At 50.9% G+C, this 14,018-nt stretch overlaps 1 protein-coding gene across 11 annotated transcripts in view; it reads left to right on the top strand.

Annotated features, from left to right (window-relative positions):
- Positions 1-14,018, top strand: part of PPCDC (phosphopantothenoylcysteine decarboxylase) — a 39,173-nt gene that overhangs the window by 451 nt on the left and 24,704 nt on the right. For 10 of the 11 annotated variants that reach the window (XR_006344409.1, XR_006344408.1, XR_006344407.1 and 7 more), the window contains exon 2: positions 4,220-4,425. Coding sequence is in view for 8 of the 11 variants with exons in the window: in XM_043921784.1 (XP_043777719.1) it covers positions 4,243-4,425 (183 nt within the window). In the remaining 3 variants the exon portion in view is untranslated. Of the gene's footprint in view, positions 1-674; positions 732-4,219; positions 4,426-14,018 lie in introns of those variants that run through there. The other variant, XM_043921779.1, reaches the window with a different exon arrangement.

Below are 14,018 nucleotides of genomic sequence, written 5' to 3'. Positions count from 1 at the left end.
TTGTGTTGGTTTCTGCCAAACAGCAGCATGAATCAGCCATAGGTATACTATGAAGTGGTGCATTTCTGTATGTACCCTCCCATCCCTGCTTTATGCTCTTCTGCAGTTGCCTAGGGCCCTTTAATCTAGTTTAAAAGGTAGCCGTATCGGTTACCCGCGTTTAACCTCTTGCCTTAAAGAAACAAAAACCATAAACCCCCGAGCCTACTTTCAAAAACGAAAGGGGATGGCTCAAAGTACAAACCATTTTACAAGCTGATACAATAGAAAAAGGAAAGCCTTGGGATATTGCAGTTATCCCCTGGCTCCACCTAAAAGTGTTGAATGACATTAAAAAGTGAGAGTGAGGCCAAATTTTGTCAGAGGAAAACTTCAGTGCTGCACTTCGAAGTATTGGAGACCAGTGCCAGGTAATAGGCAGGAGAGATTCCCAAGTTGGGGAAGTGATGGGTGCCTTGGAGCAGAAGTTGTCCTCATCTCTTCTAGTGGCTGAGAGGTAGCAGTTCCAAGTCACTTCCTTGTTAGTAGCCCCCACGTGTGAATGTAATATTAATGTGTGAGTGCTAAGCCGCTTCAGTCCTGTTGGACTCTGTATGATTCTATGGACCAGGCTTCTCTGCCCATGGGATTCTCCAGGCAAGAATACTGGAGTGGGTTGCCATGCCCTCCTCCAGGGGATCTTCCCCACCCAGGGATTGAACCTGCATCTCTCACATCTCCTGCATTGGCAGGTGGGTTCTTTACCACTAGTACCACCTGGGAAGCCTGAATGTAATGTGTCCCCAACTTGTGGCCTTGAGGAACGGTGCCTAACGGGATTCCAGGAGCTGCAGAGTCAAGCCTGCCTGCTTCTGGTTTGAGAGAAGAGCAGTCTTAGCAGAATGTCAAGACCTTGAGTTCTCCCTGAAGACTTCCTTGCCTTTCCTTGAAGGAAGGGATTTAAAGTGCTCCTGTGGCTATGCCACTCCTTTTAATGACTAGGTTTGGGGGAAGAGTGCCACTACCGGGAGCTGCAGGTGTTTCATTATTACTGGGACAGAGTTTTATTGACTGGTGGGAGATAAGGGCAAAGCAGAATCGGGGCCACGGGTGAGGAACTTTGACATCAGGCCAAAGGGTCCTGAATTCCTTGCCCACTCACCCAAATTCAGTTCTTTTTCTGGGCCCCAGCTCCTGTTTGTGGCTGGGCTGGCCTGAAACCCCAATTTGGATTTTTTTTTAAGCCCTGGTTCTGCCCTGGCTCCACACTTGCCCATATTGTGATTGGCAAGTGTTCTGGAAACTTTTACTTAACTCTGCCCTAATTAAACTCATCCGAAAAGGAGACTTACACATCACAAGGCTGCCACAAGTTGAGGCTCTTTGCTCTGTCTGGCCTTGTCTTTCTCAAAGGACAGAGAAGTTGTCATTTTTCTGGCTGTGGCTGCATGCATGTGGCTACCTGCATGGCTGGCACCCTGGGATCTTGAGGCTCAGTAATCACAGCTTTCAGCCCTTTGGCCTCTGCTTACGAGCTGTCTCTGCTGCTCAGGAGTTCCTATGAGTCCAGCAGACCTCAGGAAGATGAGGTGCTGTCTACAGCTACCTTTGAGAGTAAACATAAGGAACTCCTGCCAACTGTTGCCCTCCATGGGGCTCGCAGTTTGAGCAGATTTGACCTTGGTTTCAGATGTTGGTTAAATTATCTACTCTCTATTCCTCAAGTACACATCGCCCCTCCCCCTTCTTTTATAGAAAGATATTTAGGGTTTGGTCCTTAACAAAGATTGCTCACCAGGCTAAGTGTTAATAGGAAATCTTGGGCTGTACCACCTGCTGTGGGAAAGCAGTTGAAGTCACCAGCATGAATTCCTGCCCCAAGTTTAACTGATTGCTTTCAGTAACCTGTTCCTTAGGAATGATATCAATTTGATGTGGTGGTGGTGGTTTAGTCGGTAAGTCATGTCTGACTCTTGCAATCCCATGGACTGTAGCCTGCCAAGCTCCTCTGTCCTTGAGATTTTGTCCATTTTCCTTCTCAAGGTGGTCTTCCTGACCCAGGGATCGAACCTGTATCTCCTGCATTGCAGACAGTCTTCTGCCTTACAGGCAGATTCTTTACTGTTGAGCCACCAGGAGGAGATTTTAAATTAAGTTTCTGATTTTGCAGGAATCTCTCATGTCCTAGCCCTAGTTGGGTGCTATGGTCAAGGGTCAAGGTTTGGGATTTGGCAGGTGGGTGTTCCTGGAGAGTTGAGAATGTACCTCCTCCTGGATGCTGATCAGCACATGGATTCGTTCTAGGCAGAAGCTGGCTCATAGGCCCTCTAGCCTTGTCAGCTGCCAACATGGCTCTCCGGGCCTTAGAGTAGACTCAGTTCTGCTGTGGGCAAACACAGCCCTGGCTGAGGCCCTGATGTAGGGCAGAGATTGAGATTGCTGGCAAATGGAACTCTGGGGGGATGTTTTGTTCTAGGAAAGTGGCCTGTGCTTGACCTCTGTTGAGAAGGGTCTGGGCCCCTGGGAGACCCTTCTGGATAAGAGTGGTATAATCGACCCAAACATGATCCTCAACTCATGAGTATGTGTCTTGAGTCTTAAAGGTAAAAAATGGGCAAGGGGCCCCTAAGGAGCCAAGGGGCCTGTGGAGTAAAGAGGGAGCCCTTATGGGTTGCAGCCAGATGAGTAGCCATTGAGTGACTCACTGGACTTTTTCCTCGGCGTCTGCCTTGGTGTCCCTTCCCCTTGTTGCTTCTACCCTTTTTGAGTACATCTTCCAGGATACCCTTGTACAGAGAGTCACTTACCTCTTGTCTTTCATGCATTGACTGAGAAGGTTGCTGATGGGAGGAGCTTCAGAGATCACCTGGCCCTGTCTTTGTGTTATTCAATGAAGAGACATGTGCAGGGAGGGAATGACCCTGAGCCAAGGTCACCCAGTGGGTCAAGAGCACATGGATAGGGCCCAGGGCTCCTGATTCACAGGCCAGGTGTCTGTTCTCTGCCCAGCTCTGCTTCAGAGGGTGCAGGTGATTATCCATTCAGCAGATGTTCAGGACCTACCGCAGGCCTGATACCTGCCTAGTGGTTGGTGTTTAAACCGGGTCAGACATTCAGGGAGCTTGCTGGTGGTGGTGGTCGTGGGAAAGTGGCAACGGAAAGGCAGGGAAACTGATGTCCAGATGGAATCAATGATCACTGAAAAGGTCCATCCCACAGAAGGACCCATCTCAAATGATTTCAGGTGTGACTTCTGTCTTCTCAGCCCATGCACAGATTCCCTGAAAACAGCAACTGTGTCTTCCATAATTCTTTTGCCTGGTGTGATCACCCTTGGTGGTTGTTGCTGATGGAATGAGTATGTTTTGCTGGTGCAGCCTGCCAGAGTGTAGGTTTCGATGCATCCGTCAGCCATATTATCATAAACAATCACTTCTAGCAACATCTGGGGACCAGAGGAAGAAACCAAGCAGCTGGTCTCATGGGGGTGGCCTTTATCCCTTTTATGCTTGTCTCTTCTTGGCCGTGGGATCGTAGGGTGGTGCCTAATCCACAGGGAAAGGAGCAGAGAGGCAAATCCCTCCCTGGAGCACCCAAATCCCTTTGTGGCCTAGGGGTCCACCTCATAGGCACCCCTGGAACCTGCCCTGCCAGTCCTCAGCCCAGCCCACAGCAGTGGCTCCTTCTTCGTCTGCCCCCTTTAGTCTCTTACCACCAAGGTGCCCTCCAGACTTCTTACCAGCACGGGCACCGTCTTTCTAAAATGAAAACCCACCCTGGCCCTCACTGCCCTTGATACTTAGTCCTTGACCTGATTTTGCAGCCTGATCTCCTACCCACCCCACTGCCCCGTCATCACACTTTCACCTCACTGCTAAGCTACTCTCTGTTCCCCACACCTGCCACCTTCCTTCAGGCCTCTTCACTTATGCAAGATTGCTCTTCTTGCGAAGTTATTTTCTTCTGTCTCTGAAAAACTTCCTTGTACTGCAGGACTCAACCTGAATGTGACTTTTTTTTTTTGGTTTCTGACTACTTCCTCAGGCAGTAACTCATAGGCTGCGCAGCCTCATGGCACTGGCCATATTACAGGGTGTCTGACCTCATCCAACTGCTCCCAGAAGCTGGGATTATTGACTCCTGGGGAACCCCAGCATCTGGCCTGGCGTCTAACACAGGGTGCTCAATACATTTTGGTTGAATGTATGAATGAAGCAGGTCCCCCTTGTTTTGCTTTTAGATCCTAAATCCTGACAGAGCTTTATGGAGCCCAATTCTGGCAGGCTTCCAGGACTCGAAGCCACCAGACCCCACATGGAACCAAGGGCCGCGTGTTCAGCTGCTGCACCCTTGAGAAGACCGTTCCATGTTCTCGTGGGAGTCACTGGGAGTGTTGCAGCCCTGAAGTTGCCTGTTCTGGTATCAAAGCTTTTGGACATTCCTGATGTGAGTATCCTTCCTAGACAGCCTCTGACGTTAGAGAGCTGGTGCGCTGGGGCCAGCCCATTTTTGTGCAGTACACGGGGTTTTCTTTTTCTTAATCGTGGTGTTTGTGGAAGTCCTCTGTGTGCATTGATATGGGGGGATGCAGCAGACAGAGATGAGTGGGACAGTATAACCAGGAACTAGATTAGATAGACACAGAGTGAGTGGAGACTGGGAAAGGAACACTGGTGAATGGAGGATTTGGCTTCCCAAACACTGGCCTTGGGTTCCCTGAGGTCCTACTGTGGAAAAGGGCTGGCTGAAGAAGTGTGGCAAGTTCTCAGCGCCCCCTGGTGGCCGTGGGCTCCCTGCCTCTGCTTTCACTCCATCCTGGACATTTCTTCTCTATGCTCCCTCCTTGTTGGACACCGTGGTTGTCCTGTCAGTCCAAATGCACTGGAAGCTTAGCGACTCCCTGTGGTCTGCAGCTGTGGTTTCAAACGCTGCTCCTTCGGATGCTCAGAGATGCCTAGAGGCTCCCACAGTGTGCCAGGGGTCGGGGGCTTAGCCCCTTGCCTTTGGTCAGATCACCTCAACATTGACCAGTTTTATGGATGGGGTTCCAGGGCAGATCCTTTTGTGGGAAAAGTTGAAGGCTTTAAAAAATGTGAAAGCCAACAAGTGATAACCCCACTTCTTCATTATCCTAGGCCCTTTGTTGGTTTGTCACCCTCCAGCAGCCCCTGATGGCCTTTGCTTTGGGCCAGCCCCTTCCAGGCTGTGCCGCCCTCCCTACTCTCCCTCGCCCTTTCAGTTTCCTCACTAACACTTTACATAAAAGCTTTCCTGGCCTGCCTCGGCCCATGCGGCTTTATTCATTTGATGTGTTAAAGAAAAACCAGAAGTAGAAAAAGAGATTTTACTCAGGAAAACTATAGTGATAAGGGAAACTAGACCTCAGTATAGAATTGGGTTTAATTATGAATACAGCAAGGAAAAGTGAAGCTTTGTAGCCAAGGAGTGGTGTGTGTGTGTGTGTGTGTGTGTGTGTGTGTGTAAAATTAAGAAACATCAGGCTCAGGGAGATTTTAGCATACTGTCCTGGCCGATTCTTTCTGAAGGCAGCCCAGGTGATCAGACATTGTCTAGGGAGTGTTGGGGGATAAGGAGCCTGGTAAGATATCCAGGCTGATCACATAGCGAGGGTGCGAGATTCTGGCTAGTAAACCAATGCAGCAGCAGGAATTGTGCTCAGGAGGATGAAGCCTGGGGACAGGCCTAGTCGCAAAGTGGCTCAAAAGAGCCTGACTAATGAGGTGGCCAAACTAATACTTTGGCCACCTCATGTGAAGAGTTGACTCATTGGAAAAGACCCTGATGCTGGGAGGGATTGGGGGCAGGAGGAGAAGGGGACGACAGAGGATGAGATGGCTGGATGGCATCACCGACTCGATGGGCGTGAGTTTGAGTAAACTCCGGGAGTTTGTGAAGGACAGGGAGGCCTGGTGTGCTGCGATTCCTGGGGTCGCAAAGAGTCAGACACGACTGAGTGACTGAACTGAACTGACACGACTGAGTGACTGAACTGAACTGAACTGAATGTTTGGTTAAGAAGAGAGTCTTGACCAAGCTGGGGAACCACACATGACCTTTGACACCGTTTGTGATGCTGGTTTTGTGGGGTGTTAAACTGCTAGGGCGCAGGATGTGCTTTTTCTGCAATTACGTCTGCACAGCACCTCAGTCAGGGTGACACAGGTGGGTGTACCTGAAGCGTCCAGCAGGGGGCAGTGCTCACTTGCAGATGACCTTGTCGTGACTCACAGGCAGGGGCGGGAAACCTTTTTTTTTTTTTTTAAAGTTTCCACACACTTATACTCAGAAAGTCACCCCCTTACCTCACCCTCCAGGCAGCCAGGGATGCCAGTCAGGCCAGAAGAGGGGAGGGTGTTGTGGCTGCTCAGAGGCTGGGCAGTGGTGCTGGTGGGGCAGGAACCCCTTTGGCCTGCCCCCTTCTCGTGTGCCCAGAACCCAGCTGGCCAGCGAGAGCCTTGAGGGCGGGAGGCAGCCTCTGCCGCTGCCCTCTGGGGAGGGAGGGAGCCATGAGTTCCCTTTTCCCATAGCCCCAGAGCAAGTGAATTTCCGGCCTGGGGCCGGGTGGGGGCAGGGAGTCCTATCCTAGGAAACAGATGGGCAGCCTCAGAGCAGAGGGAAATGGCAGCTTCCTGCCATCCCACATGGCCAGCATTTATCCGGGTGTGAGGAGAGGGTTGCCTGGAGTAGGGAGGCTCTCCAGCCGGCCCCCGGCCTTTTAGTCTAGCCTCTGTTGTCGACAGGCCACGTCTGGAACGGGACTTGGCTCCCCCTCTCCGGCTGGAGTTGAAGCTGAACAACCCCAGAAGGGCAGTGACCTAGCAGGGAGGACTCCCGGAGTTAGCCTCTGGGAGCCTGCCTTTGTCATTTTAAAATAAAGATGAGGACTGTCACCCATCCCCTCATGCTGCTGTCCCGTTGGGGGAGGGGGGCAGAGCTGAAACAACTTGTCATCTCGTGTCAACGATTAGGCACAGCTCCTGGCACATGGAAGCACTTAACGGTGTTTGTTTCCTGTCCTTCACCCTCTCCTCTTCCCTCGCTGGCGTGTCCTTTAGGGCAGCCACTTGTGGTGTAGGGTGTTGGGGTTGCTGAGGCAGCCCATGTGAGGAGCCGTGGAGCCTTCGTCCATCTGCTGATGTAGGGGGCATGCAGCCCTCCCTTCGTGTGGGTAGACATCTCCTAGAGTGGCCCGGTGGGTAACCCACGGGGGATCCCTGCTTGCCTTGTGTTGGCCCCAGGGCGGTGGCCTTTCTTCCCTCCCCCCAACTCTGTCCCCCACTCCCTGATGGAACTGATCTCGCCAGTGCCCGCCTTCTGAGTCACCCCCCAGGAGTAGTCTTCGTGCCTTGGAGCAGTCCTCCTCAACTCTTTGCCTAAGTCATGTGTTCACATGCTTTCCTGAGCTCTCTGGGGATCCCTAGGTTTTGACCAGCCAACAGCTAGCAAAAGCAGCTGGGCTGTGGGCGGCAAGGAGCTGGGTGATTCTACAGACCTGGCTTACAACTGCTGCTTCATCAGTGTGTTCAGACTTCCCAGGAGGACCACGGACCTGGAGGCAGACCAGGGAGACTGAGGGAGTGATGGGGAGGAGGGGATTTGGATTGTTGCCTCACACACCAGCCCTCATCCAAAGTGGCCACCTGCAGAGAAGCCTTGGAGCCTGTGTGAGAGGTGGGAGGAGTTGGGCAGCGGGAGCCAGCCCTCCCTCGAGAGAGGCTGTCCCGCGTAGAGGATTTCTCACGCTGGGACTCTGGGCAGGTCAGGTCTTTTTTATGGCCTCGGTTTTCGGTTTTCTTATTCCTGCAGTAAAGTGGGGGCTGGATACTCAACTGATACCTCTCTAAGGCCTCTCCTGGCGTCAGGGCTAGGAGATTCTAGGTGTGAGGGCAGAAAGGCCTAGGACCCAAAGGCAGCCTGAGAGAAGGTCCTGGGATGTTGGGGCTGTGGCTGTTTTGCATTCTGTAATTGTCCTGTAATTGAGCAGTCAGCTCAGTCAGTTTGTGCCCTTTGGTTGGCACCTTCCTCACTATGGAGAAGACAGACACCTCTCTCTGCTTTTGCTGGGCAGGTGTCAGCAGAGCTGAAAGCCAGAAGAGGATTTCTGAAAGTGGAGAAAATCTCCCACCCAGGAAGTTGGCAGACCTTGGGCTTAGAGAACGCTAAGTTTCCAGAATGCCTGTCAGGACGTTCAGGACTGTTAAGAAGTGAGGGAAGAGGGTCTGCATATGTGCAGAATGAAATCCTTTCTGCTTTTCTGGAGGACTGTTTTGGCAATATCTGGAGAAACCAAAAATGGTCACAGGCCTTGATTCACCCATAGGATTGAACCCTGTAGGGGTATGGAAGCTCACTAAATGTACAAGCATGTTCATTTTAGCACCGTTTGTAATTTTAAAACAAAATGGAGACAAACCAAATATCCAGCAGTAGAACTGTGGGCCAGTTATGGTTCAACCTCTTGATGGAATGCAAGGCAGCCGTTCAGGAGGCTGGGTGGATCTCATGTGCTGCTCTGGGGCAGCCCTCAGGATACGGGTGAAACGAGCAAGGTGCTGAGGTTAGCAAAGTGTGGCCCGCTGGCCGCAGTCTTGTGGTCTCTTTTTGTATGGCCTGTAAACCATACAAATATAAACTATTTACCTTTTTAAATGGTTGGAAAAAATCAAAAGAAAAATATATTGTGACACATAAAATTATATAAAATTTTATTTTAGTGTCCATAACATTTTATTGGGACACATCCATACTCATTCATTCAAGTATTCCCTGTGGCCATCACTTCATGGCAAAAACAAGGGGGAAAAATGAAAGCAGTGACAGATTTTATTTTCCTGGGCTCCAATATCACTGCAGATGGTGACTGCAGCCATGAAATTAAGATGCTTGTTCACTCTGACAAACCTAGACAGCATATTAAAAAGCAGAGACATCATTTTGCCGACAAACGTCCATATAGTCAGAGCTGTGGTTTTCCAGTAGTCGTGTATGGATTTGAGAATTGGACCATGGAGGCTTGATGCTTTCAAACTGTGATGCTGGAGGAGACTCTTGAGAGTCCCTTGGACTGCAAAGAGAGCAAACCAGTCAACCCTAAAGGAAATCAGTCCTACATATTCATTGGGAGGACTGATGCTGAAGCTGAAGCTTTGATACTTTGGCTACCTGATGTGAAGAGTCTACTTGTTTGCAAAAGACCCTGATGCTGGGAAAGATTGAAGGCCAAAGGAGAAGGGGGCAGCAGACGATGAAGTGGTTAGATAGCATCATCGATTCAATGGACATGAATTTGAGCAAACCCTGGGAGATGGTGGAGTACAGAGGAGCCTGGTGTGCTACAGTCTATGGGGTCACAAAGAGTCAGACACAACTTAGACCAACACCTACAACTTAATGCTACAGTCTTGCTACTACAGAGCAGAGTAGTTGGGACAAAGCCTAAAGTAGTATCTGGCTCTTTATAGAAAAATTTTGCCCATTGCTGGCATATAGTATTCCTTTTGTGTGTTCACATGGCTAAGTCAACTGCCTGCGATTTTCCCTCTGGAGGTGGTTACCCTTGTGGCGAGATGGGGGCAGGATGGGAGACTTGGATTTTGCGTCTTTCTGTTCTATTTTGATTTTTCTAACCTCTGTGTGTACTTATTTTATTTTTTAAAGTCAGTGGAGCTTTTGCTGGGAATATCATGGAATGTTTTTTGTGATTTTATGCTTTTGTTTTTTTAAAAATACTTCTCATCGAGGAAAGGAGAGCAGAAGGAACATGGCCTGGTTTGAGGTTTTCCTTTCTTTCCAGGTAGGGACCCCCTGCCTGCTCTGTGGTCCTGCTGTGGAAACTGGTTCAGCTGTAGCACTCTGAGGCGTTTATTTGGGCTTCTGCTGACTTGGCTGGCCCTGTCCTTCCTTGGCCTGATCCCCCAGGGAGTGAGTTCTACAGGCCCAGAGGCAGCCCGCCCCGGGCTCCTGCACCAGGGTCCTTCTCTGGTACTCCAGAATAGCGTCCCGAGGGAGAGCCTCCGCAGTCGGCTGTTCTAGCTTCATTCTTGAGAAATTTCTTTAGTTGGGGAAGTGCACAGAGGGATTGGGTGCTTTCCAGGTAGCACTAGTGGTAACCTGCCTGCCAGTGCAGGAGACCTAAGCAACACGGGTTCAATCCCTGGGTCAGGAAGATCCCCTGGAGGAAGGCGCAGCAACCTACTCCAGTATTCTTGCCTGGAGAATCCCAAGGACAGAGGAACCTGGCGGGCTGCAGTTCACAGCGTTGCAAAGAGTCCACCACGACCGAAGTGACTTCGCACGCACGCACAGAGGGACTGGCAGCCTGGTCCTACTTGAATGGCAGGAAGGGCCGTGTGCTGAGACTAACAGCTCCCCCAGAGGCCAGTTTGGAGGCAGAGGAGAGAATGGCAGAGCCTGGTGGGGAAGGGAAAGGGCCACAAGAGGGTTAGGATGGTATGGTGAGCTGGAGGGGCTCTTGGAGGCCCTGTGGTCCAGATGGCTCATGGCTCAGGAGGAAAACCAGGCCAGAGAGAAAGCATTCGCCTGAGATCCCCCAGCCAGTGGGCTGGCAGAACTGGGGCTCAAGACCAGGTTTCTTGACAACCATCAGCAAGCGGACTTGAGGAGCTCAGGTTATGGGCATTCTCTCCTCCACCTAACCACAGCCGTGAGGATCCCCAGGCAGGTGTGAACTGCCTGGTCCGCCTTGCTTTATAGTCAGGGGTCATATATCGCCCACCCACTCGTTAGACACGCCAAACCCCTACCAGCTCTGGCTGCCGTGTGTGTAGCGGGCTCAGTAAATGTCCATCAAGTGGAGAGAGATCATTGTGAACCACTGGAACACCCACTCAGCCAACCGGAACTCCCTCGGGGATGTGTTAATGGGGCTTCCTCCTCCATAGCGTCCCCCCTGCCCCATGTGCTGACTGCACCCAGAGCCCTTTTGTCTGTAGTATACCCGCCACCCCCCTGCGCAGGGTCATGCCAGCTGCTTGGCTGGCCCCTGGGCCCCAGGCACTGCCAGTGTCAACACTGGGAGGCCCATGTCATGGTCTTCTGCTCTGTGACAGCCAAAGGACTAAGCCACCAGAGCTCGGGACTCCTTGCCTTGTGCCAGGTCAGGTCATGGCTGGTGCTTCCTCTTTAGAGTCCTTGTCAGTCTCCTGTGGAGCCAGAGTCACATGCCCTGTAGGGACACCTGCTCTCGTCTAACCACTCAGCTGGGGGTTCCAGTTGGGGCTCTTCTCTACTTGTCTGTACCAGAGCTGTGCTGTATAATACAGTAGCCACTGAAGTGAAGTGAAGTCGCTCAGTCGTGTCCGACTCTTTGCGACCCCATGGACTGTAGCCCACCAGGCTTCTCCGTCCATGGGATTCTCCAGGCAAGAATACTGGAGTGGGTTGCCAGTTCCTTCTCCTGGTGATCTTCCCAACCCAGGGATCGAACCCAGGTCTCCCGCATTGCAGGCAGACGCTTTAACCTCTGAGCCACCAGGGAAGCCCACAATAGCCACTAGCTGCATTCACATTTAAATTATTAAAATGGAATAAAACCAGAAGTTCAGTTCCCTTGTCACACCAGCCACACCTCACGTGTTCAGTAGCCATGTGTGGCTAGAGGCTGCCGTACTGGACAGCACAGATGTCACATGTTTTCTTTGCTGCAGAGAGTTTTTTTAGCTGATTTCTGTAGAGTGGTGGTTCTCCATCGGGGCAGTTTTGCCTTCCAGGGAACCCTGGACAATGTCATTTTTGATTGTTACACTTGAGGAAGGGTGCTTCTAGCTCTTGGTTGTAGTGAGTAGAGGCCAGAGATGAGAGCGGAGGTAGACATTGGAGCCGTGGGATTGATCTCCTCCTGTGGCTGAGAAAATACTTTTCCACGGGTCCCTTTGATACCTGCTCCAGAAGGAGCCTGGGCCAGGCCAGGGGCCTAACAGTAGAAGTGGAGGAATTGCCCTAAATTCTGTTTCCCATTTCCCCTTCCCCAGATGGGATTGCTGATGTGTTTTCAACAGAGAAAGAACACCAGACTTTCCAACTGGTTTCAGGAAGGAATCTCCATAAATGCTAAGCAAAATGTAGGCAGCCTATAGGGCCTGGCCACGCCTTGGTCACATCACACAGAGGCTCAGGTTAAAAATATTAAGACAGAAACTGTTGGCAGGGGTGTCACCAGGGGGCCAAGCACAGAGCTGCCTTTCAGGAACTCTGAAGTGTGTGAGAGACTGTTTTAATGTCCAGCCCTGCTTCTCCCAGGACCCAGAAGGGTGTAAGAGGAAGCCAGGGAGGGTTCCTGTCCTCAGGAGTTTTCTGCTCTGCCAAGACTCCTTAGCATTTGCTGAGGGAAAGGTCAAGGTGAATGAATGAATAGTCCAAGTTATGTAGTATCTCAGAAGGTAACATGACCTGCCTTTTTTGTGAAGAAAAAAAAAAAAAGTGTGTGGAAACCCAGGGCCTAGCTCTTGGCTCCCAGAACCTTTTTACAGAGTGAATGAAAATGAAAGAACAAAGCCCATGGGACTGAAGAATCCTATCAAGTGACATCCCTCTAAAACCAGAAAAACTAGCCTGGGCCTGCCAGACAACACTGGGGTCAGGGTCACCACCAAGGAGGGGTGGCTGCGTTACAGGGGTCAGGGGAGGGCCCTTGGGAATGATGGTCATCACATACTCTTCACGTAACTCGTATAAAGACATTGACCCCAAGAAGCTCCCCAACACTGACTGTGTAACCTGGGAGGGTAGCCAGAGAGACTCGGGAGGAGCCTAAAGGAAAGATCTCAAGTAGCGGCAGTGGACCAGGGTGGGAGGCCTACCTGGACCCCTGGCTGGAACTCCCCCAGGAGCCGGGGGAAACGGAGAGGGGCATATAGAGGGAAGTGAAGGGTAGAGCTGACAGGGAGGAGGGAGCCCCGAACAGGGCCATCACCAAACTGGGGGTGTTTCTGAAGGCTGGCCATAGGCACAGTCCTCATTTTGAGAACTGGCAGACTCTTTGGAGAGCCTGGGGATAGCAGGGCAGAGTTAGGAGAGAGGGGAGAGCAGGGAAACTGGCTCTTCAGGAAGCAGCTTTTCAAACTTCAGAATAGAGAGAATGAATCGGGGTGATCTTAAGGGGCAAACTGTCCAGGATAGTCAGGAAGTTCTTAGAAATAAAAGAAACTAGTCCCTTAAGGAAAAGAAGGCAGTGACCAGAAGCGGATATAGTTACCAGGGAAGCCCTCTGTAGAAGGAAATGGGAAAGCAGTTAAATGGAAAGGAGGACATATAACCAAAGATGAAGCAAGAATATGGTCCAGAGGTCACCAGAGTGACCTGAAGCTTGCAGTGAAATCTCAGGATGATGGAGGTGACTGATACACATATTTGGAAAAAACAGTGAAACAACGCCTGGTCCCAGAGGCCAGTGGTGTGACCTGGGGTGGGGTGGGGGCTTCTTGAATCCTACTTTGTTTCCAGTTTTTTCTTTTGAACTTGAAAAAGAATAAATGGTGGCAGAAGAGATTTGACCCAATTTGGGTGATTCATCTCCTGAACTGGACAAGTTTTGTCCTGGTGTGCTGAGGTTGTGGTTGGTGACCTACAGGTCCTACTTGGAAAAGTTCATTCTCTTTTTTTAAAATTTAATTTATTTTATTATTATTTTTGGCTCTTCTGGGTCTTGGTTGCTGCACGTGAACTTTTCTCCAGTTGAGGTAAGCAGGGGCTACTTTCTAGTTGCAGTGCGCAGTTGCCGTGGCCTCTTTAGGTGCACTAGCTTCAGTAGTTGCAGAACATGAGCTCAATGCTTGTGGTACAGGGGCTTAGTTACTCCAAGGCATGCGGAATCTTACTGGACCGGGGATCAAACCCATGTCCCCTGCATTGGCAGACAGATCTTTGTTCACTGCACCTCCAGGGAAGCCCAGGGTTCATTCTTAATTCTTTCCCACACCAAACCCTGTATGGACCTTGGGGAAGGCCTCTGCTCTTGACCTTGTTCTTTTCATGATTTGGATTTGTGCCTTGGGACTATT

This window comes from Cervus elaphus, chromosome 13 (assembly GCF_910594005.1).
Source record: "Cervus elaphus chromosome 13, mCerEla1.1, whole genome shotgun sequence".
Classification (NCBI taxonomy): Eukaryota; Metazoa; Chordata; class Mammalia; order Artiodactyla; family Cervidae; genus Cervus; species Cervus elaphus.
Note: the sequence above shows the minus strand (reverse complement) of the source record. Positions and strands in the feature narration are given on the sequence as shown.